At 43.4% G+C, this 23451-nt stretch overlaps 1 protein-coding gene across 1 annotated transcript in view; it reads left to right on the top strand.

The window, feature by feature from the left end:
• The window catches only part of FAT2 (FAT atypical cadherin 2), a 73909-nt gene that overhangs the window by 30081 nt on the left and 20377 nt on the right, over nt 1–23451 (top strand). The window contains exons 7-19 of the mRNA XM_066616072.1: nt 329–604; nt 1749–1959; nt 3110–7165; nt 9368–9564; nt 11342–11495; nt 12091–12324; nt 14182–14571; nt 16249–16463; nt 17050–17187; nt 17718–17861; nt 19386–19583; nt 20015–20813; nt 22580–22725. Coding sequence (XP_066472169.1) covers nt 329–604; nt 1749–1959; nt 3110–7165; nt 9368–9564; nt 11342–11495; nt 12091–12324; nt 14182–14571; nt 16249–16463; nt 17050–17187; nt 17718–17861; nt 19386–19583; nt 20015–20813; nt 22580–22725 — 7158 coding nt within the window. The remainder of the gene's footprint in view (nt 1–328; nt 605–1748; nt 1960–3109; nt 7166–9367; nt 9565–11341; nt 11496–12090; nt 12325–14181; nt 14572–16248; nt 16464–17049; nt 17188–17717; nt 17862–19385; nt 19584–20014; nt 20814–22579; nt 22726–23451) is intronic.

The following is a 23451-nucleotide window of genomic DNA, read 5'->3' as shown; positions in this document are numbered from 1 at the left end:
TACCAAACAAGGCAAGTAGTTTCAGTTCAGCCCAAACAAGAGACATCAGTATTGCAAAAGGCAAGCTAAGGGCAACTTCAGACATTAATGTTAGTATGCCAGGCTTTCATTTGCATGGTGCTTTTCTTCAACTGCATGTTTAAAGTAGGGTGTCAAGATGATTCTCCACTGTAAAGGAACCTAAAGGCACTTTTCAGTGCTGTGTTCAGTGCTTCGTCCTCCTGATTTAAGTCCAGAACCACTACAGCATCCTGGGTCTCTAGTTAGCCGTATACCAGACATGACTCTACCTTCTCTAATGCATACTTTCTCTCCCCTTATGCTGCAGGCCTATATCCGTGTGATTGACATTAACCAGCATTCCCCCAGATTCTTGGAGAACCTGTATGAGGCACACATTCCAGAAGATACACCTCCTTTGACAGAAATCATCTGGGTCAGTGCAGCAGACAAGGACCATGGGAAAGGGCTGATCTACACCATTGCAAGCAGTGTAGATTCCAGAAGCATGAAGCTGTTTCATATGGATCCAAGTAGTGGCGCACTCATGACTATGGCGGGGATCGATTCTCAGTCCTTGGCACTGCACACTTTGACAGTGATGGTATGTGTGACACAGAAAAGCAACATGCATTTCAAGCAGAGGTTGGGGTTTCCACCCAAATATTTATGGACATTGGTCTGTGACTCTAGAGTAGCCATTTTCTATCACTGTGCCATGGCACACTGGTGTGCCGTGGATGGTCTGCAGGGGTACCACGAGAGTTTGGGAGAGGGTCATTTCTTAGTAGGGCCACTGGGGGACGCAAGCCCCTGCTATCAGTGTGCTGTGCCTTGTCAATTGTCAAAAAACAGATGGTGTGCCTTGACAATTTAAGTGCCTGGTCAGTGTACCATGTGATGAAAAAGGTTGAAAATTGCTGCTCTAGAGGCTATTGATTGAAAGTGTGCATGCATGTGTATGTGTGTGTGTAAACAAGTGGTGGGCCCATGTTATCAAATTTGGGCCCACCTTTGATCCTCTGAACCTGACCGGAGCCACACTCTGGTCAAGTCCAGAGTGTGATCTGAAGGACAGGGAGGCCACATGTGGCCTCCCCGACCCTCAGAATGCCAATTTCAGGCAAAAATTGCAACTTCTGGTTCTCAGAGAAACCAGAAGTGACATTTTAATGTCCTTGTAAAGTTCCTCAGGGTCTCAGAATGCCTTATAAGGGCATAAAAAGTCACTTCCGGTTTCCCTGAGATCTGGAAGTTGTGATTTTTGTCCCAAAACAGGCAGTCTGAGGGTCAGGGAGACTGTGTGAAGATCACCCTCCAAACCTTCAGAGGATTGGCAGTATCAAATCCAAAGATGTAAACATCCATGGATTTCAGTATCTACAGGAGTTCTGGAAATGGAACCATCACAGATAATGAGGGCCCCATGTAGCTGGACGATTTCACAGTTTACAAAATATTGAACTTTGGCCCAGTAAACGTGCATCTCAAAGGTCTCTTTTAATAATTGGTGCCTATGCAAGGTGAGAGTGTTTTGCTGTGGCATGCTACTGTATTTACTGCTCTGAATCTGATGTGTGGAATCATAGATTCAGTTGATCATAAGATCTTTCAGATGTATGAGAGTGACAACCAGAGTAACAAATCTAAGTTGGCATTTCAAATAAGAAATAATCCCATGTTTATTTGGCTTCCCACTTGACATTTTGTAGCTGCAAGTTAAGCTTGACATTCATATTGTTACACAGGTGCGAGACCAGGAGGTCCCAATCAAGAGAGACTTTGCCAAAGTTGTCATCTATGTGGAGGACTGTAACAATTATCCTCCCCAGTTCACCAGTCTCCATTATAAAGCAGAAGTTCTGGATGCAGCTCCAGTAGGCACAGAGGTTGTACAAGTCAGAGCCCTAGATCAAGACCGAGGAGCTAATGCTGAGATCTACTATTACCTCCAAGCAGGTAAAGTACTTGAGCAACTCATAGATCTTGAACATCAGCAGTTCACTGATAAAGCATGGTAGCAAATGATGCTAGGGAGATATAATATCCCAGTATACTATATACACCAGATTCCCTAGAAGACTACATGAGCTGGATTAAATCAGTTTAAGAAAGTAATGTGCCCATTCCCATGCTTTATTATTCCTGCGGGCCATTTACAACAGTAGATCTCATGATTTGCTGTTGTAAGTGACCCAGCAAAAGTGCCAATGCCATACTGCCATAATGTATTATGAGATTACCAGCAGAAATGACCAGAGGCTCCATACATGTACCAGAACCACCCAGAAGCTGCACTGGTCCAAGTAAGGTGCTGGAGTTGGAGGTTCAGGGTGGGGGAGTGGGCCAAACCAGGGGACAATCTGGAGACCAGAGTGGATGGATTCTTTCTTAATTATCTTGTTGAACAAATTGTAATAGAGCATTCAGGACCAGGATCATCTTTCTTTTTTGAAATCAGGCCATAGGCCTTGGCTTGCTGTTCAGTGCAAACACATTTTGCTCTCTGTCAATTCCCCATCACCTCATACCTTCATCCAAACTGCAGCACAGGTGTCTCTTGTTTATACCTGATATATGACTTTGACCATGCATGGCTTATATGATTTAGATTTCCTAGATCTCTGTAAACAAGAGTAGAGCCTACCAAGGAAGACAGCATTACCCTCTCTTGAATGCAATTATTTGCCTGCAATCCTATCCATATTTACCTGGGAGTAAACCACATTGACTACAACGAAACTTACTTCTGAGTACACACACAAATGATTGGGCTGTTTGTCCCCCAAGACTGCAATTCTATGCATACTTATTCAGAAGTAAATATCACTGAAATCAATGGCGCTTATTTCCAAATAAACCAGATCAGGATTAGGCTCTCTCACTATTCCTTGCCCCTTGTGTGCAAAAGGACTCTTAAAGTAAGAATTTACAGTGCAGCCCTCACAACACAAACTCCAGGAAACAGAGTGGGCTTCTTTAAAGGGCAGTTATTTCCCAGGACATTTGGTACATCGTTCTAGGTACATAACTGAAAAGCAGTAAACTTAATGACAAATAAATAGTAGACTTGCTCTCTTCATCTTAGCTTTTCTTTTTTTCTTTTTAGGAAACAATGGAGATTACTTCACTATTGACAGGTTATCTGGAATTATAACAGTTTTGCAGAAACTAGATCAGTGCAAGCAAGAGCGATTCACTCTTACTGTTAAAGCAGAAGATCAAGGATTCCCCCAGCTGAAGGATTCCACTACTGTGAACATTTATATTAGACCCTCTGATGGCACACCTCCTCAATTTACTGAGAACGAATATGTTACAGAAATCAGTGAATCTGCTGTCATCGGTTCTCCTGTCATCCTTGTTTCAGCCATGAGTCTTTCATCTGTTACCTATAAAATCAAAGAAGGAAATAAGGATGACTTATTTTCCATCAACTTTCAATCTGGGCTTATTTCTACTCAGAAGAACTTGGATTTTGAGCAGACTTCATCTTATCAGCTGAAAATCCGTGGCACCAACATGGCAGGAGCATTTATGGATGTCCCAGTGTTTGTTTATGTCATAGACAGCAATGATAATGCCCCTGTCTTTGATAAGCCTTCCTTTGTTGGCTGGATCAGTGAGAACATTCCATGGGGTAGTATGGTTATGGATGAAAACAATGCCCCACTGGTAATACGTGCATCAGATGCTGACCGAGATTCTAATGCTTTGTTGGTCTATGAAATTTTGCAGCCAGAGGCACTGGTTTTTTTCAAATTAGATCCAAACATGGGCACTCTTACAACTTGCGCTGGTATTGATTACGAGCGTATCCAAGTTTTCAACTTTAGTGTCCACGTCCATGACAGTGGCAACCCCACTTTATTTGCTTCCAAACCTACTGAAGTCACCATTTACATCAGAGATACAAATGATTGTCCTCCAGTCTTTTCAAAAAGCGTATATGAAGTTTCTGCAGGGCTTCCAGTTCATCAAGGTATGGAACTTCTTACAGTACATGCTGAAGATGTAGACTCAGATATCATCTATAGTATTGTGGAAGGCAATGCTGACAGTTTTTTCCACATCCACCCAACAACTGGCCTCATATCTGTGTTGAATGCTACTACTTTGGGAAGCTATCGTGAACTCACAGTTAGAGCTAGGGATGGTTTATATAAGACTAATGCTTTGGTCAGAATAAATTTTACAGAAGTACAAGTAAGCACCTTAAAATTTGATCAAGATTTGTATACAGCCAGAGTGAAGGAGAACTCCACAGATATTCAAACTCTGATTGTTTTGGGGGTCATTGGGAACCAACTGAATGAACCCCTGTTTTATTCCATCTTGAATGGCAAAGAGAGATTCAGGATGATCCAGTCTTCAGGAGTGCTACAAACCAACAGTGTGGATTTTGACCGTGAAACTGAGGACATACATGAAATTGCTGTGGAGGTAAAGGACACTGGAAATCCACCAAGAGTGTCTCATGCAATTGTCAAAATATATGTGGACGATGTTAATGACAATCCACCCCATTTTGAAAATGTCCCTTATTATACAGCAGTTCAGGACGGCACTGAGCCAGGAGATGTTATCTTTCAGGTATCTGCAACTGACCGGGACCTGGGAAATAATGGACTGATTTTTTACTCCTTTGAGAAAGACTGCAAGTATTTCCGGATTGACCCTTACCTAGGGGATATATCACTCATGAAACCCCTTGATTACCAAACTTTAAATAAATACACACTAAGAGTTATTGCTAGAGATGCTGGTGATCCTCCTTTGTACGCTGAAGAAGAGGTTCTCATCACAGTGAGGAACAAATCCAGTCCTCAGTTCCAAAGCCTCTTCTATACTGTGAAAGTGCCTGAAAACATACCACTCTACATACCTGTTCTCCACATTCAGGCTCGGAGCCCTGAAGGCTTGCGTCTAATATACAACATTGAGGACAAAATGGCCCTTAAACAGTTCAACATTGACTTCAAGACCGGTGTGCTTACGGTCATCAGCCAACTGGACTACGAATCTGAGACAAAGCATGTCTTTACTGTTAGAGCTACAGACACAGCATTGGGTGCCTTTTCAGAAGCAATGGTAGAAGTGGAGGTTGAGGATATTAATGACAATGTGCCTGTATTTTCTCAGATGGTTTATACTGCATCTGTCTCTGAAGGTATGGCGGCTCGGACCCCTGTTATACAGCTCTTTGCTACTGACAGAGATTCAGGGCGGAACAAACTCATTTCATATCAGATCTTGGAAGACATGTCAGACATGGCAAAGTTCTTTCATGTTAATGCCAACACAGGTGAAATGATAACAACTCAGGCACTGGATTATGAAGTCAACCATGAGTTTCACATTAAGGTGAGAGCCACAGACCACGGAATGCCTCCTCTCAGCAGTGAAGCTCTTGTTATTGTCAGAGTGTTGGATATCAACGACAACCCACCCAAGTTCAGTCAGCTTCACTATGAGGCTAATGTGAGTGAAATGGCAACTTGTGGTCACATTGTAACAAAGGTGCAGGCTTTTGATGCTGATAGCATGGATACCCCCAAACTGGAATATTTGATACTTTCAGGGAATGACAGAAGACATTTCACCATTGATAGTGCTTCTGGGATCATTTCCACACTTAATCATTGCAAAAAGAACTTGGAGCCTTTTTACAGCCTAAGGGTCTCTGCGTCAGATGGAATATTTAAGTCTGCAGTGTCTGTGTACATCAATGCCACAAATGTAAACAAATACAGTCCATCATTTCAGCAGGATGTTTATGAAGCAGTTTTGGCTGAAAATGCTAAGATAGGAACCAAGGTGATCGAACTGTTAGCTACTGACCCAGATGATGGCCTGTATGGCATTGTAGATTATACCATTATAAACAAGCTTGGTCAAGAGAAATTTGCAATAGATGACAGGGGTCGCATTGAAACCCTGCAGAAACTGGACAGAGAAAATTCCACGGAAAGAGTTGTTGCTATTAAAATCATGGCCAAGGACAGAGGAGGGAAGGTGGCCTTTTGCACTGTCAAAATCATACTCACAGATGAGAATGACAACCCGCCCCAGTTCAAGGCCTCTGAATACATCTTGTCGGTCCAATCCAATGTCAGCAAAGGCTCCCCAGTCATTCAAGTACTAGCTTATGATGCTGATGAAGGAGTGAATGCTGATGTCATCTATTCTGTAGATTCAGTAGAGGAAGTGATAGCAGAGGATGTAATTGAGATTAACACTGCCACTGGGGTTGTTCAGATCAAAAAGAGCCTCAATGGGCTAGAAAACAGAACAGTGAACTTCAAAGTCAAAGCTGAAGATGCCATGCCTCCTCACTGGAATTCTGTTGTCCCAGTGAACCTTCAGGTTGTTCCAAAGGACGTGTCTTTGCCAAGGTTTTCTGAGCCGCTGTATACATTCTCAGCATCTGAGGATCTTCCAGAGGGGTCAGAAATAGGGTCAATTAAAGCTGTGGCAGAGGAACCCATCATCTATAGTCTGGTGAAAGGAACCACTCCTGAAAGCAATAAAGATGAAATATTCACTTTGGATAAGCAGACAGGGGCCTTGACTATTCAGAAGGCAATGGATCATGAGAAGATGAAGTGGTTCCAACTTGACGTATTAGCTCACTGTTTACATGAGGATACTGACTTGGTCTCTTTGGTATCTATAAACATACATGTAAAAGATGTCAATGATAACAAACCAGTTTTTGAAGCTGATCCCTACAGAGCCTTTGTAATGGAGAACATGCCAGCAGGAACTCCTGTGATTCAGGTCACTGCTAATGACCAGGACACTGGAAGTGATGGGCAAGTGACCTACAGCATAGAATCTCAACCTGTAAATATCAGAGAACTCTTTACCATTGACAGTGAAAGTGGCTGGATACTGACACTTAAAGAGCTAGACTGTGAAGTTCAAGAAACCTATCAGTTTTATGTCGTAGCATCAGACCATGGCAGGGAAGTACAGCTTTCTTCCCAGGCACTAGTGGAGGTTACCATCACTGATGAAAATGACAATGCCCCACAGTTCACCTCCAAACTCTACAAAGGGTCAGTGGTTGAGAATGCAGATCCTGGTGAAATGATTGCCACTCTCAGAACTATAGACACTGATATTTCAGAGCAAAACAGACAAGTCATATGTTACATTACTGGTGAGAATCTACCTCCCTTCTCATTCCCTTCTACCTCCCTATTCTAATAATGTAGTAGAATAACCAGTATACTACCATATTTTTTCTGATAAGTTCAGTGGTGTAACTAGAAGGGGTGCAAGTTTTGCAGGGAGCCTCACCGCAGCATACAAGGGTCCCTCCTTCTCCCCCTCACAGCCATTCCAGGTGGGGAGAGTAAAACGGAGGTGAACACCTCCATTTTGTTCCCCCCACCTGGAATGGCTCTGAAGGGGAGGGGCCCCTTGCACACTGCAGTGAAGCTCTGCAAAACTCAGTGTTTTGCACCTCCTCTAGCTATGCCACTGACTAGGTTTAATTATTGTTGAGAAGGCCCTTATTCTGTAAGTAGTTTTATTCAAGCTTTGAGGGTATATGATGATATTCACTAATTATGAATTAAGGACCATTTATGCAACATATTTTTCTTATCAGGATATATTGTGGGAATTGTGCTAGCATGAAAACTGTATGTCAGTGATCTCAGGAATGGCAGTGCTTTGACACTGAGAACTGGAACCTAGTTGCCACTCCTACCACTTTCCTTTGACAAATTTGACCAAGAATTGTTGTGGGAAAAATCTGATAGAAAATATGTTGTGTGAATGGACATATGACATCCAAATTCTGTATCATAGTGATTGGCATTTGTTCTACTAATCAGGTTTGAGAAGTTCTTTTGCATTTAGAGTAAGTTGATTCACACTGTGAATTCACTTCCTGGGTGACATCCATCACTTACTAATTCCAGTAGCCAGGAGTGTTATATACCACTGGGGCAGCACAGCCATGAAGCTGAGCCATGAAGGGGCCCAATCCTGTTGATGGGCTCTGCCTTTGGAAGTAGTGTTCCAAAGGCAGAATGCACTTTCTGGCCATTGTAAAAGATGATCCAGAAGTGTACGTAACTGTGTGCTTCTGGACCGCCACTGGAGAAACCGCAGAGGTCCAGAGCATGATCGTGGACACACCGACAATGGTGAGCTGGTGCTGGGGGAGAGGGAAGAACAGGGGGAATGCAGGAGGAGTGTCAGGAGGCAGGAGGGGGTGGCACCCGGAGTGGGCAACTTCCTCATCTCTCAACGTGCCTCCCTTTCTCTCCTTGGACTTGTGCTAGCTAGGGTGTTAGCGCAGGTCTAAGGAGCTCCATCTGCAATCATGAGGCTTACAGGGAGGAAAGGGAAAATATTTCCTCTTACTTCCCCCCAAGACTGTGGATCAAATGGATTAAGAATGTATCACATTACTCTGTGATCACATCACCCATATTCAGCATGTCGCCACAAAGTATCAAGCTACCACAAATTGAGAGGTTGTGTGGTTAATGTGGTTGATTTTGAAACACAGTGCATGTTGAACCAACTGTTTCATTATACATTGTTATCTACTTTGGTTCAGTCAATCCATTTTTCAATACAGCAATTGAGTACTCTTTATTCGGAGAGTAAAGTATTCTGTTGCTCCCTATAATTGGTCTTGAGCAGGGGTCTCCAAACCCTGGCCCGGGCGCCAGATGCGGCCCGCAGCAAGCCTCTTTCCGGCCCGCGGCCAACCTCTTGTCCCCTGAAAGCCTCTGGCCCGCTCAACTGAATATGACCAGAACTGTGCTCTGATTGTGTCTGGAGGGTGTTCTGAGGGCCAGAGAGGTTGAATGAATGAGCCCATTCATTCATTTATTCACTCATCTAAGTTCCATCTCTAATTTATTTATTTAAATTTTATATTTAATTTTTTTTTCTGGCCTTCCACACCATGCCAGATATTTGATGTGGCCCTCTGGCCCAAAAGTTTGGAGACCTCTGGTGTTGAGGTAAAGCAGATCTTCTGGTTTTCTACACATAATTTTTGTGCTGGGTAAATGACACTTAGGGCGCAATCCTAACCCCTTATGTCAGTGCTTTCCAGCACTGGCATAGCGGTACCAATGGGACATGTGCTGCATCCTGCAGTTGGGTATTACTCATAGAGGCCTCCTCAAAGTAAGGGAATGTTTGTTCCCTTACCTTGGAGCTTCATTATCCTTATGTCAGTGCTTTCCAGCACTGACATAAGGGGTTAGGATTGCGCCCTAAGGCAATTCAGCATGCCTTTACTACCTCTTTTCTCATCTCTCTCCCTGGAAGAAAGATGTTTCTTAGTTTCTTTGGATTGTCTTTCATATCTGTGCCTTCTCTCCCCTGCTAGAAGGAGATGTTCTGGGACAGTTTGATGTTGACCAAATTGATGGAGAATGGACGATTTTCTCCCAGAAGCCTCTGAACAGGGAGGAAATAGAAAAATACCTGCTTACAGTTACAGTTTCTGATGGAAAGTTTCAAGCAGTGACAGAAGTGGAAATTTTGGTGCTCGATGTCAATGATAACAGCCCTGCATGCAAGCAGGTGATTGTTTATGTCTGGAAGTCTGTGTTTGCTCACCCACAAAGTTGTCCCACCTCTGCAGCATGTCCAAGCCCAAAATAATTTTGAGAAGCCACAACATGCATAACCAAGGATTTGGTGGAATGATAACATACCTGCAGTGCTCGGTCATCTCATACCTTATTTTGCAGGCAACATGAAACATGCACTGGCTATTTTGGTTTCAAGCTTCAGGTTTCAATGCTGCAGGAGAGGACAGTGCAAAGTAGGCCAATATCTGCACTTTAAGAGAAAAGCAAACAGAGAGGAGCTATGCTATCTAATACAAACTGTGGTCTCCTTATGGCTTTGTTGGTTTTAACTTAGAATATATAACATGAATACTAGAAAAATTGGGATACTGAGCACACATAAGTACACAACTACACAGTGTAGTAAAATATAAATACGCAGTGGATGCACACCGGGGAAAACTTGCCAGGAGTGGTATCCAAAGATGAGGCAGAGGTTTCTTGCTTGAGTTGTCTGGATCTATTTGTCTTTGCAGACACCTTTCTGCAGAGGGTAGCCCTTGTGTTCAGCAGAATGCATTACATTCAGAAGGTACACAAAGGTATCTTAGCAAAGGTTCATGGATCCTGACATATTTCCAGCTAGAAATATGATGGGTTTGAACCAAAGCATATGTAGATCCTTCATTTTGTCATAGTCACACAAGGCACATGCATACAGCACTGAAGAAGAGCAGTTCACATGAAACACGTCAGGTGAAAGGTAGGTGCTCTGTAAGTTTTAAATAATGATAATTGCTGAGGATCCACTGGCCTTGTTTCATGAGCTGTTCTGCATCTTTGAGTTTTTGTTACTGTCTCCCTTTTGTCCAGTGCTGTCCTTACTCTCTGCCTGTGGCATGTTGTGATCCAGTTAGCAGGGTCAGATATTTGGCTACTCTTATTTATTCATATCTCCCTGATTTTAGAAAGCTTGGAGCTGTAGAGTTCCCAGTAGTCTCCGATCCAGGCCTGGATCAGTCCATACTATTACCCACAACAACATAACCAACCAAACCAATATATAAGCTGATGCATGGATGGTCTTGGCTTTGGGTTAAGGACTAGACTAGCAAGTCTCTGTCCCCTTCTAGTTGTGTAATTTGATGATTCTGACAGTGTGAGATATGGACATTTCACCAGGTCACTTTTGCTTGGAATTGCATAAGTAGGTCCAAATTGGACCATTTTAGGGCCCGATCCTGAACATGGCACACCGGCTCACTGCCATAAAGCACGCCTGTGACACATACCGCCCAGCTAGTGTGGGCACTGGCTCAACACAATTCCACACTGAGCCAGTGTCAGGCAGAGGCTGGGCAACCGCCACCTGGAGATCCAGGTTAGCGCCAGGTGGTGGAGATGTAAATGGGGACATGGCGGGAGGCATTCCGGGGTGGGGGAGGGTGGGGAGAAGCTGTGGTGGGGGAGGGTGTGTGGCGGGAAGGGGGCCTGACATGGGACTCCCGGCCTGACATGGAACTCCCTTACTCTGTGCTGGCTAAATAGCCGGTGCAGAGTTGAGTAGCCCCATTGCAGGGCTACTTTCCCTACCCGAGCAAGGGGATGAATGTTCCCTTTCCCCAAGGAGCTGGCAGTGATGGCCTTGTGCACTCAGGATGCCACAGTAGCCATTTTGGTGCCACAGCAACCCTGCACACTGGGCAGCTCAGGACCCGTCAGGTATTTTCAGCGCCAGAAATGAAATCAGTCATTTCCATGGGTAACATGAGTTATCTTTTTTCCAGACACCATACAAAGGAACAGTTTCCGAAGATGCACCTTCAGGGTTTTCAGTAATGAAAGTGTCAGCCACGGATGCTGATGTTGGCACCAATGGCCAGATTACTTATAGTCTCCATGGATCTGGTGCTGAAGAATTTAGATTGGATCCCCATACAGGTAAGAGAAGCATATCCTTTTCCCTTGATAGCCATTTTAAAGGGAAATACTTTAAAGCCTTCCTTGCACATAATCCTTCCTTGCGCATGCATTAGAATTGAGAATGTTCTTCCTACATACTGTAGAGCATGCGGAGTATTTCAAGCAATTCTTTTTAACTTGAATGACTACCTTGGTGTTCTCCTGAAAATTGACTGACAGCTAGAATACTATAGCATAGCCAGGTTTTTAATAAAAAGATGTGTGTGCATTTTGAATTCAAGGAGTAAAGATTTTTAAATTTATGAAATTCCCATGCTTCAGCTTTTGGGGAAGGGGGGGTCAAGGTTGTAACGATGCTAGAGTTGCTAGAATAGCTTCATTTTGTAGTTTTTTTTGTTGTAATTCTCTGCTCAGTGCTCTCCTGGGAGGGTGGTTTTTCCCAGATGGTCCTCTTCTGCCTTGTCTCTGTAGTCTGGGATGGTGGCAGCAGATGCAAATCACCTAGGGTTTCTCCTAGGAGTCCCTTTCCCTAACAACAGCATGTAAGTGTTTAAAATTGTGTTGTTGTTTCTTTAAACCGCTGTGCATGACCATATGTCTTCCTTCTCACCAGGAGAGCTGGCTACTTCTATGGTCCTTGACCGGGAGCTGAAGCCTAAGTACCACCTTGTTGCGAAGGCAACAGATGGAGGAGGACGTTTCTGCCAAATGGATATAACTCTGGACATACAGGATACGAATGACAATGCTCCGAGGTTCTTTCCCAATCATTATACTGTAGCTGTCTTTGATAACACCACACTAAAGACACCCATTGCAGTTGTCTTTGCAAGGGATCCAGATGAAGGTATGTCAGGATGTGGAAGTTAATACAAACTTGCAATCTGGATTATACTGTCAGCATGTAAAGCAAAAATATAGCTTGTGGGTGTGACAACTTTAAAAGTTGTCTGGGGCTAAGAGCATAAGAAGAGTCCTGCTAGATCAGGGCAAAAGCCCATCTAGGCCAGTTTCCTGTATCTCACAGTGGCCCACCAAATGGCATTCTGCACTCAAAGTAGCATTAAAAAACAACAACAACTGGGTTCAGGATATTTAAGAAAACAGCTTGTAAACAAATACCTAATGACATAAAGGTGTTTTACTTAGCTCTGACTTGATATTTAAGTGCGAAAGGCATAATTTCTTCCATAAAACTTCCTGGTCATTTTTAATGATTAATTTTTCACAATTTGCATGATAAAAAGCAGTAAAATTCAGTGCTCATACAAATGATATCATACAAGTTTATACATACCAGGAAAAGACATTAATAAGATTGAGTTAACTAGAGCTGGCTATAGGTAAATAATGTAAGATGCTTTGTGTATCTAGTCACTGCAGTGTACTCACTGATGAAGACAGCTGTCTTTCCTTTTTGAGCCTAACTACTGTATATACCATTAGCCTTGCCATTCTTGTAGTTTCATTGCTTTTATATAACCACTCATTACTTGAAAGCTGTGTAATAGTTTTCTTGTGCTTGGCATAAATAATTCTGCCATAATGATGTAACTGAACATAATCACACTCCTTAATTCAACAATCAGCCTTTTGATTTAAAAAACATCCTAATTTCAATTTAGCATGTCTTCTTTGGAGATATTTACCATTTTCCAAAATGTGCTAGTTCTTATTCACATCAGAGATGAAGAAAATCTTCCTGCACACTGTTGAAATCCAAACTCAGCGTGTGCTATTTGCACTACTGTATATATTACGTCTCCAAAGTTTCAAATTCCACTGCACGGCTGCCCGACATCGTTTCATCTAAAATCAGAAACCTTGATCCATTACCAAAGCAGAAACATCCAACCCTATTGTGAGGTTGTTTGCTGCAGACCTTTTTCTTATTTTGAAATGCAGTATTTAACCCTGAGGTGATCCAAAGTGTTAATACATTATACCATCTACAAAGATTCCCCTTCATTTTGATCCTAATTGTATCTTCAGATTCAATCATCCACCTTAAAATATTCTTTGCCCCTTTTTGTGCCATGACAGTATTTCTAACCTGCAGGTACTTGTAAAACAGAACCTAGTAAACTTTCATCATTGATATAAGTTCATGAAATACTGTAGTTACAGAATTTACCATCATAGTGTCTATATTCTATACTGATTTATTTCATTCCCAGCAAACAACATCCCCTATCTTTTAATCAAGGTTGCATTTATTTATCGGCACCCCACCTTTCTCTTCCCATTCGAGAAGCACTCATGGCAGCTTACAGCATATTTGCTGATAAATTTATCTGATGTCTTTTGATCAAAATGATACCTGGGGGGCTTGCAATAACAGTTAAAAAACCATCCTCTGACTGGTGGCTGTGCTCAGTTCTTCAGATCCATGACAGTTGGATTACAGCTCTTTTTCAGACCGGTCCGGTGGGAGGCAGATTGATCTTCCTCTTGCTATGGTGTTCATTCTGAGAGTAAGGGTACAAGCTCCGGGGACTATCCATCCTCTGGCTGATGGCAGAGAACAGAAGATGTTTCCATTTGCTTCTCCAGTTCCCAGGTGACTCACCTGATAAATTCTCTGACAATTTAGGAAAAAGATGAGATGCCAGGTGGCAGTTTCCCTTCAAATTGTCATGTATCACATAAGGGTTTCCAAATGAAGTTGCATAATTTTTATGAGTGTTTCTTCCCCTCCCCCCAGGTCTGAATGCAGCAGTCATCTATTCTCTTGCTGAACCAGCAAATGGCTACTTTTCTATTGAGGAGGCAACTGGCGTGATACGGCTAGAGAAACCTCTAAAAGAATCACAGCCTTCTTCGATGAACCTGACTGTGTGTGCCAAGGATAGGGGTTTTCCACGTTCGCTTTCTTCTATGGTCACTGTTACAGTGTCAGTAGTGGATCTGAAGGAATACCTACCAATGTTTCTGGATACTGAGTATGTGGTTGAAGTAAAGGAAGATGTTGCAGTTGGTACAGAGATTCTAAACCTAGCTTTACTGACAAGGGATGGTGTTCAAGGCACTGAGATCAAGTACGAGATCACAAATGGAAACGATCATGGAAAATTCAGGCTCCATTCAAACACAGGTATGTGGGTCATTTACACAGTGTCCAGGACAGTCCAACTTTCTGCTCTTTCTGTTGCTTGTGTAAAGAGTTTCTCTGGTCTCTCTTCTAGATTCTTCTAACTTCCCTCATGAAAATTTGTTATACTACTTTACCCCTCCCTGGATTTCCCTAAGCCCTTGATCCACAAAGACATGACAGATCCAACAAGAACTAAGAGCAGAGGCAATGCAACCTACACTGGCCACCTGATGCAGGCTCCGGTCTGCCGCCCCTGAGCTTAAAACACCAGAAACCTTATTGTGTTCTTGGTGCACTGCATTGAAACGCAGAAGCGTTGGACTTCTGGTGAAAATCTAGAACTTCTGGGTTTCGAGGCAGCGAGTGAGGATCCCAGTAAGTAGCGCAATGATTAGCTTCACACTCAAGTAATCACAAAACAGAATGTGCTTTGGGCTCACTCCAGCACAAAGCTGATCATTCTTGGATTGAGGGAGGGAGGCGGCAGTGGTTGGAGGGAGTGACAGCAGACTTGGAGTGACAGCAACCCCAAGTCCGCTGCCCCTTCAAACCCCTCACAATCCGCCACCCATGCAGCCCACTTTTAGTGGTTGCATGGACTTGCAAGCCCTGAATGAGAGACATGGTTTCACATAACACACACAGGGGGGAAAAAACCAAGCTCATTCACAGCATTAGTTTTCTGCCATTCTTACTCAAAACTCCACATATAAATGTAGTGGCCTTGTTTGTCACCTTTGACTGAATAGATTAACTGAGGCTGTTTTATTTGTCTGGGAGTTGGGACAAGGGCCAGAACTGGGCCCTGCAAGCACATATGGCCCCTCTATCTCCCCCCCCCCCCACCCAGCATACCTGACAGGCTGGCAACTCCATCTTCTACCCCTCTAGGACTGTGAAAGAGGATGAGCTGCTGCTGCCACCACTGGCTGCCTTCCAGAGTCCCTGTGAAATCGCAGAGCCACCTAGGAAAAGGCTATGAGACAATGAGGTGTCTACGTGAGTTGAGAGAGGGAAAGAGGAAAAAGTCTCGACTCAAACTTGTCCTCTTCCCCTCCCTTCATTTATGCAGGCACTTTCTTCTTTCCATTAGCTAGTTTGGCTTTTTTTGAGCTGCCCAGCTTTACCATACAGGGCCAGGAAGAAAGCCAGTTAGCTGCCATGCAAGTCATGAAATAGAACTGAACAGTGACTTTATGTTTTCTTACTTCTGTGTGTGACTCATATACAAAAGTAAGAAAATACAGTCGCCACATTTTCTAGTTCTAATGTTGCAATTTATGCAAGCTTCCCACAGGGCTGAAACCATCCCAGGTGACCCTTTTCCAGTCCCTTGGGCCAGTGCAGCACAACACCCACCTGTAGCATCAACCTTCAGTCATTTGTTTATTTTTCACATTTTATACTTCCTTTCCTCTGAAGAGCTCAGTGTGGTGAACTTTGTTCCTTCCTTCTTTTTGTCCTTACAACAACCCTGTGAGGTACGTAAGACTTAGTGACTAGCCCAAGGTCACCCAGGAAGCTTCATGGCTGAGTGCGGATTTGAACTTCGATCTTCCAGGTCTAAGTCAAACACCAGAACCACTATACCATCCTGGCTCGGGTCATCCTGTTGTTCTGTCTGGTTTCTAAGAGGATGTATCTAAAATATTCCTTCTTTTCCTTTTATGAATGCAGGTATCCTATATGTCAATGCAAATTTGGATTTTGAACTTAGCCACGAATATTACCTGTCTATTGAGGGTATAAGAAAGGGCTCTGCTTCTCTCAGTGACATCACCATGGTAGTGATCAACATCACGGACATAAATGATCACGTGCCAATGTTCAGCCAAGACCTTTACACCATTGACATCCGTGAGGATGCTGCTGTTGGTGAAATAATCCTCACGGTAAGACATACATGAGATTCCATCATTCCCTACCAGACTGTGGCCACAGTTTTGTCTGCCATTAAAATTTTGCATTTCAGTGACCTCTGTGAAGAGTAATACTTGGATAATATGTATGTTTGTCATTAAAAGACTACACTGTTTGCAGTGTAATATAAACAAAAACAACTCTGTGTTCATAGGAAGCTAGTATTTCTTTGGAGATTTCAGGGGAAAGGATAGGCAAGACCTCTTTTCCCTGGTATACTGTCTTTCCACAGCCAGGGAGTTTGGCATTGGGAAGCATTTGATAACAATGTGTTGTGCATTTGGTATATTCCCAGGAGTACTGTACTGTATACTTTTTGTTTTTTTGAATATTTGGAAAATTGTTGTGGAGGAGGATATTGGTGCAGTGGATTTTAAGTTTTTGTCCTGTACCTTCTATCCCCAAAAGTGCCACCAGAGCAGCTGAATATTACTTTTCCCTGCTGTATTTTTCTTTTTATTCTGCATGTTTTAGTAGGACTCTAGGAAATAATTCAACAGAATCACTTCCATCCCATGAAAAGATTTTGTGATGATGTGATTCCTTTTCCCTCACTAGGTTTTAGCTGATGACAAAGACGGGGAGATGAACAACCAGATAACATATTCTTTTGTGGAAGGGAATTCATTGGGCCATTTTGCCATTAATCCCAAAAGTGGACAGATACATATTGCTGAGCACCTGGACAGGGAAGAGGTGAGTGAAAGGAAATGAGGAGGAATGACAGGAGGCTATTTACAACATGATATTGAAAATGAAATCATTGAACTTCATCTCTACAAGTCAAAGGAGGAGCTGTGCAAACACGATAAAAAGAGTTCATGGCATCTGTCTGCCTCGTGTGTTCTGAAAAATAATTATAATAGTTAATACAACATCACTTGTCATTCATTAAACATAGAAATCCCCTACACACCATGAATATTGCTCGATGTATGGAAAACCAATGGAGTCCAAAAATTAGAGAACAGTCTTGATAATGAAGATATTTTTGATTCTTTGGAACACTCACAAATTTTATGCAAAGTCCAGCATGTGCTGGCGCTGACCCAGTCCTAGATAGAATTGAGGTGCCATAAGCATCTTAAAACTGATCAGTCCCACGAACACTAGTACTTGTCATTGATAATAAGGACAATAAATAATATTTTATTTAATCCTTACCAGTTGGAATAATGGATGTCAGAATAACCAAAACTTCCTAGTGTATGTGTTATATTTTCTAGATATCCAGCTATACTCTGAAAGTCCAAGCCATGGACAATGGACAGGCTGCTCTTTTTAGTGATACGAATGTGTTTATTCGGGTGTCTGATGTCAACGATAACCCACCAAGGTTCTTTCAGCTAAATTACAGTGTGACGGTGCAGGTAAAGTAGCAATTCAGAAGCAATTACCTAATTGTTCTTTTGCTGAGAGTTATAATACTGAGAGTTACTGTGTTAATCATTAGATTGCCTAGAACCTAAGAGAAAACCATACTTAACAGTAATACATAGAATGTTGAACCATTAAAAATTTGGATTCAGTTCAGCTTCAGCTTCACCAGTATCTGAATATCCACTTCAGTTCTGGTTCAGATACTAGCTTGAAAAAATGGTTTGTTAACTGGTTCAGACTTGAACACTTTGAACCAGTTTAGACACATTTCATGCAGGACAAGATTGCCCCAACTTGGTCTGCTGCCTGAGGGCCCAATCTTATCCTACCTCAGCACTGGCACTGTGCTCCAATGCCAGTGCTGGGTGTCACAAATGTTTTGTAAGGCATGTCCATGACACCCAGAGAGAGGGGAGTGCCAGCCCAGCAGCAGTTGGTGCTGAGCTCAGTGCTGGATGGACACTGCCCGGAGCACAGTAAGAGCTCCAGGTGGAGGTGAGGGTCTTGGGGACGGAGGGGGAGGTGTTCTGGGGTGGAGGAAGGACAAGGCTAGGACCTGGGGTGGGAGGGGGTTGACACTGGCGGAGCCTTGCTCAGCCGAATCCTATCCACCATGTCAGGCGGCAAAGCTGAACACAAAGGCTCTCAAGTCTGCTGCAGCAAAATAACCAGCGCAGACTTGAGAAGCCCCATTGCAGGGCTTGGGACTTTCTCCAGGGGAAGAAGGCAAAAGTCCCCTCCCCCCAAGGAGACCTCCAGCAGTACCACTGGATGCAACAGTCAGCATTTTGGTGCCGTTGCACCCAGCAGCGGGGGCAGGGATAGGATTGTGGTGTGACACCACCTGTGATCCATCGCTGCTACCCCTGCCACAATTTATGCACAGTTAGTCCCAAAAAAGCTTCTTGCCTCCTTCTTTGTGGTTCTTTTTCAAAGACAGAAAATGCAAGACTTTTTAAGGGACGGTGTGAATAAGGAAAAAGGTGAGTGGATAAGGAAGTGGATTGCTGCTGCCTGCATTTTTTCCAGACTGTAGCAATCCGATTCCTTATCCACTCACTTTTCTCCTTCCTTGCATGGTCCCTTTAACTAAAACAAGAAGTCCCACACTTCCTGTTTATGGAAAAGAACCATGTGATAGAGACTATCATGTAGTCATGAAATGGGTTTTCAGATGTCAGCTGCTGAGGAATGTCCACATCTGGTCAATCATTTGTTTCTGAAATAAGCAGAAAGCTACATTATTGAAGTTTGTCTAATGTGCAAATATGTAATGGTAAATTGGTTATTTAAAAACACCAAGTATTGTATGATAGTTCTTTTTTTTCCCTCCTGCCCTACAGTATCCCTGAAGTCTTGTTTTTGTAATAAAGATTGGCTAAAGCAATATAAAACTTGAGCCTGAATTCAGAGACTCTGTTTCTCCTCAGCCATCCTATTTTTCAAGCCAAATTAGCACTTCTGTACCTAACTCAATGATTGACCTTTCTCTGACTTCTTCCCTAACACTTCAGGAGAATTCCCCTTTTGGCATGAGTGTCCTGGAGCTAATCATGAGTGACAGAGACTCTGTAGAGAATGGGCCACCGTATACTTTCCAGATCACAGAGGGAAATGAAGGGAAAGCATTCCAGATCAACCAGGATGGCTTGTTGGTAACTTCAGCCATCCTGAACAGAAAAGTGAAAGAACAGTACCTTCTACAAATCCAGGTAGATCTCTCTTCCATCACTTGCACTCACCTTACGCAGTCACAGATAGCTCTCTGGAGTGCAGAGTTGCATGCTGGTGGAGCACTGGTGGAAGGCTAGCACCTTCTCCTAAGCCAGCAGATCTGCAAAGACCTGCCAACACAGGTAGGATGATGGGAGCGGTGGGGCAGGGGAGGGTGGAATGAAGGCAAAACGGGGTGGCAGAATGGAGGGCAGAACAAGGTACTGACAGGGCAGGGGGGAAGGTCAGGAAGGGGGCAGGTTCTAGACTCTGGAAATGTGGGTTTCCAAAGAATGCAGGTCCATATTCATCTGCAGAAGCATGGATTTTTTATACTGAGATCAAAAACAAGAAAAAAAACTGCAGAGCAGATGTTGATGTTCAAATGTTGATGTAACATTGTAATGATCTGCTTAATTTTCCTCACCAGGTCACAGACAGCGGCATGCCTCCTCTTTCTTCATCTGCATTTGTAAACATCCAGGTGACTCAGCAAAGCCGATATCCTCCTTCAGCACTCCCTCTAGAGATTTTCATCACCACCAATGAAAGAGCATTCCGGGGAGGGGTTCTTGGTAAAATCCATGCCACAGATCAAGACCCCCATGATACCCTGCTATACACTTTGGTATCAGAAAACAGACACTTCTCAGTGGGAGCTACTGATGGCAAGATAATTGCAAATGAGGGTCTTGCACATGGTCACTATACTCTGAACGTAACAGTCAGTGATGGGACCTTCACAACCACAAGCAGTGTCCACATCCACGTGTGGTCCTTCAGCCAGGAAGCTTTGGATAAGGCTGTGGTTCTACACTTCCGCCATCTTTCCCCTGAGGAATTTATAGGAGATCACTGGCGCAACCTACAAAGGTTTCTTGGAAGTGTCCTAGAAACCAAGCGGCAAAACATCCACATGGCTAGTTTGCAGCCTTCAGGTGCTTCAGATGGTGTGGACCTTCTGTTGGCTATTGGAGAACCACAGTGGTCATTCTATAAGCCCAGTTTCCTTTCAAGCAGGATTTCTCAGTCAGTTGTAGAGATGGACCAGCGAGTAGGGCTACAGATGAAGAAGGTGACTCACATTCCATGCCATGAGGCAGATTGTACCCAGCGTGCTTGCAGAGAGACAATTCGGCTTGACCCAAGCACGGTGTTCACTTACAGCACTGCCCGACTCAGTGTTCTCACTCCTCGGCACAACTTGGAACAAATATGTTCTTGTAATGGTGAGAAAGTCTTCCCATCAACCACCTTCTTCTGCTCTCCTTTATAAAAGATATTCCAAGCCCATTTTTTTTACATAGACAATCCTATCTTTCCATTAATTCCTAACCTCCCAAAGCATTATAAGACCAATCCAGATGTTGCACTTCTCATTAAATTAATAAGGAGGTTAGCAAATGCAGAGCTGATGTCAGCAGCTATTCTCAGGAGCTACTGTATATCTCTGCAGAATTTACCAGAGAGCAAGTACTTTCAGAAGTTAGTAAATGTCTGCAGGTTTTTCAAAGAGCTAACAAATTTGGCCTTTCTTTATAATAATGAAAATGGGGACTTTGATCAATTTAGTTGCTACTTTCAAGATTGAAATGTAGAATGTCTGAGATCTATCAGATAAATTCAATCGACTATAATTCATCACCTACTAAAAAGGATGAGCAAAGTTATAGATACAGCCATTCATATCATGGACTATATGAAATATAGTAGAGATGTTATAGAGATATCTTACATAGTAGAGAATTTCAGTACAGGTATTTGGGTTTCCATGCTTTAGGCTACAATCCTATATACTGGTGGTTCCCATACAGGTGGGTTGCAACCCACCAGCCTGGGAAGCACGTGGTCCATGCCCCTTTAAGGGGAGGGAAGGGGGAAGGCAGCAGCTCGATCCCCAGGATCACATTCCTTCAGGGGACAGGAGGGGATTTCTCTACTTACCTGCAACCAGCACTGTAGTCCTAGGGGGTGCGGGGAGCCCTCCACAGGGCTCCCCAAGCCTCTGTAATTGTGAAAAAAGAAAAAAGGGCACTTCCAGTTTCGTGACAAAAACCAGAAGTGCCCTTTTTCACAATTACAGAGGCTTGGGGAGCCCTGCGGAGGGCTCCTCAGACCCCGCAGGACTGCAGCACTGGCTGCAGGTAAGTAGAAAACCCCTCTTCCCGTCCCTGGCAGCAGAGCAATCCTGGCAATCGCATTGCTGCCTTCTCCCCCATTCCCTGCAACAACTTACAATGCTCCCAGCTCCCTTGTAGGAGTTTGGGAAGCATTGCTATATACACTTACCTAGAAGTAAACCTCCCTGGAGACAGTGCTGCTTCCTTATGAGTAAACATGCATGCATAAGAAGCATGCATAAGATTGCACTGTTAGTTCTGCTTCTAGAACCAAGTAAGATTTTGAAAAAATTATTCATATAATTTCTGACAAAGATAGAACAAAAATGTGTCACAAACAATGAAGGAGTGCACAAGCCACCAACAAGCACCAACAGGGTAGAAGGAATCCAAGGAAAGAGAAATAATTGGGGAGCTGCAGATTAGACAAAGGAATGTCAGATCAGTTGGTTGACTCAGCCCAAACAGTTGATGTGATGATAAATGGTCATATACAATGCATCTGCTGCGGCTTTCTTCACAAGCACTTTAATGTTAAAACAGGAAAGTGGCCAGGAAAAGTCCCTAAAGGAAGAACATATTACTAGCACTTGGATAGCAAAAAAACCTGTTGCTCAAGCTGCCTGGGCATGGCCCTTGTGCTTCCTTCTCCAGGGCACTTTCAAGGTGTGGATTGTAAGGGAGCAGTTTAGGACTGGCACCCTTGGCATGCAGACAGCGGTATCTGGAAGTTCATGAAAACTTCTGTACAGTTTCTTAGGAATGCAAGGCAGTGATATCCACTATATATCAGGTGTGAGACGGGAACATCTCATTTGAAGACCACGGTATACTGTTGGTTCTCTTTCAGAATGTTTCTTTGGTTGTCTTTCCAGGCACAGCATTGAAGTTCAGTGGTCACAGCTACATTTGGTTCCACCACCAAGGCAAAAGGGACTGGCAAATGCAGTTCTCCTTACAAACCCACCAGCTCCATGCTGTACTGCTCACTACAAATGGAACCAACAGTGCTGTTCTGCAGGTAGGATTCGTAATTCCTTAATTTTTTTGCCTGCTGCTCAGCAATTTTTTTTGATATGCAAACCAAAAAGAGCCCAAGGGAGCAAGTAAAACTGCTCTCTCACCTTATTAAGGAAAAAACATATATGCAGATGTACATTTAAAAAAAAAATGTAGTTTCCACCAAACAGGGTAACTTCCTAGCTACACAGGAAAGAACACTCATCAGTCCTGGCTGGCTGCCGTCATGATCTCAGATACATTCCTGTGTCTTCCAAGAAGTGGTGTACTAAATTAAAGTGGCATGAAGCAATGGAGCTGATCTGACTCGTTGAACATTCTTCTTGCTTGTTGGTTCAAACCAGACATGATGTGGGAGATCTGTGACTGAGGACCCAATCCTATCCAATTTTCCAGTGCCAGTGCAGCTGTGCCAATGGGGTATGCACTGCTTCCTGTGTTGTGGAGACAGTAACAGAGGCCTGCTCAAGGTATGGGAACATTTGTTCCCTTGCCTCGGGGCTGCATTGCGGCTGCAATGGTGCTAGAAAATTGGATAGAATTAGATCCTGAATTGTCCTCTCCCCCCTGCATTAAAAGCAGTTACCCTGGTGTATGTATGTGTGGCAGGTCTGTGTTCCAATTTTAATCAAATCTGTAGTGCTGGAGGAGGACATATTTAACACACAGTATTTTTTTCAATTGCTATAGTCTCCTGCCCCTTTCTTATTTAGTATGGGGGCTTTCC

The sequence above is a fragment of the Tiliqua scincoides genome, chromosome 2, assembly GCF_035046505.1.
Source record: "Tiliqua scincoides isolate rTilSci1 chromosome 2, rTilSci1.hap2, whole genome shotgun sequence".
In the NCBI taxonomy this organism is placed as follows: domain Eukaryota; kingdom Metazoa; phylum Chordata; class Lepidosauria; order Squamata; family Scincidae; genus Tiliqua; species Tiliqua scincoides.
The sequence above is the reverse complement of the archived record's forward strand: the minus strand, read 5'-3'. Positions and strand labels throughout refer to the sequence as shown.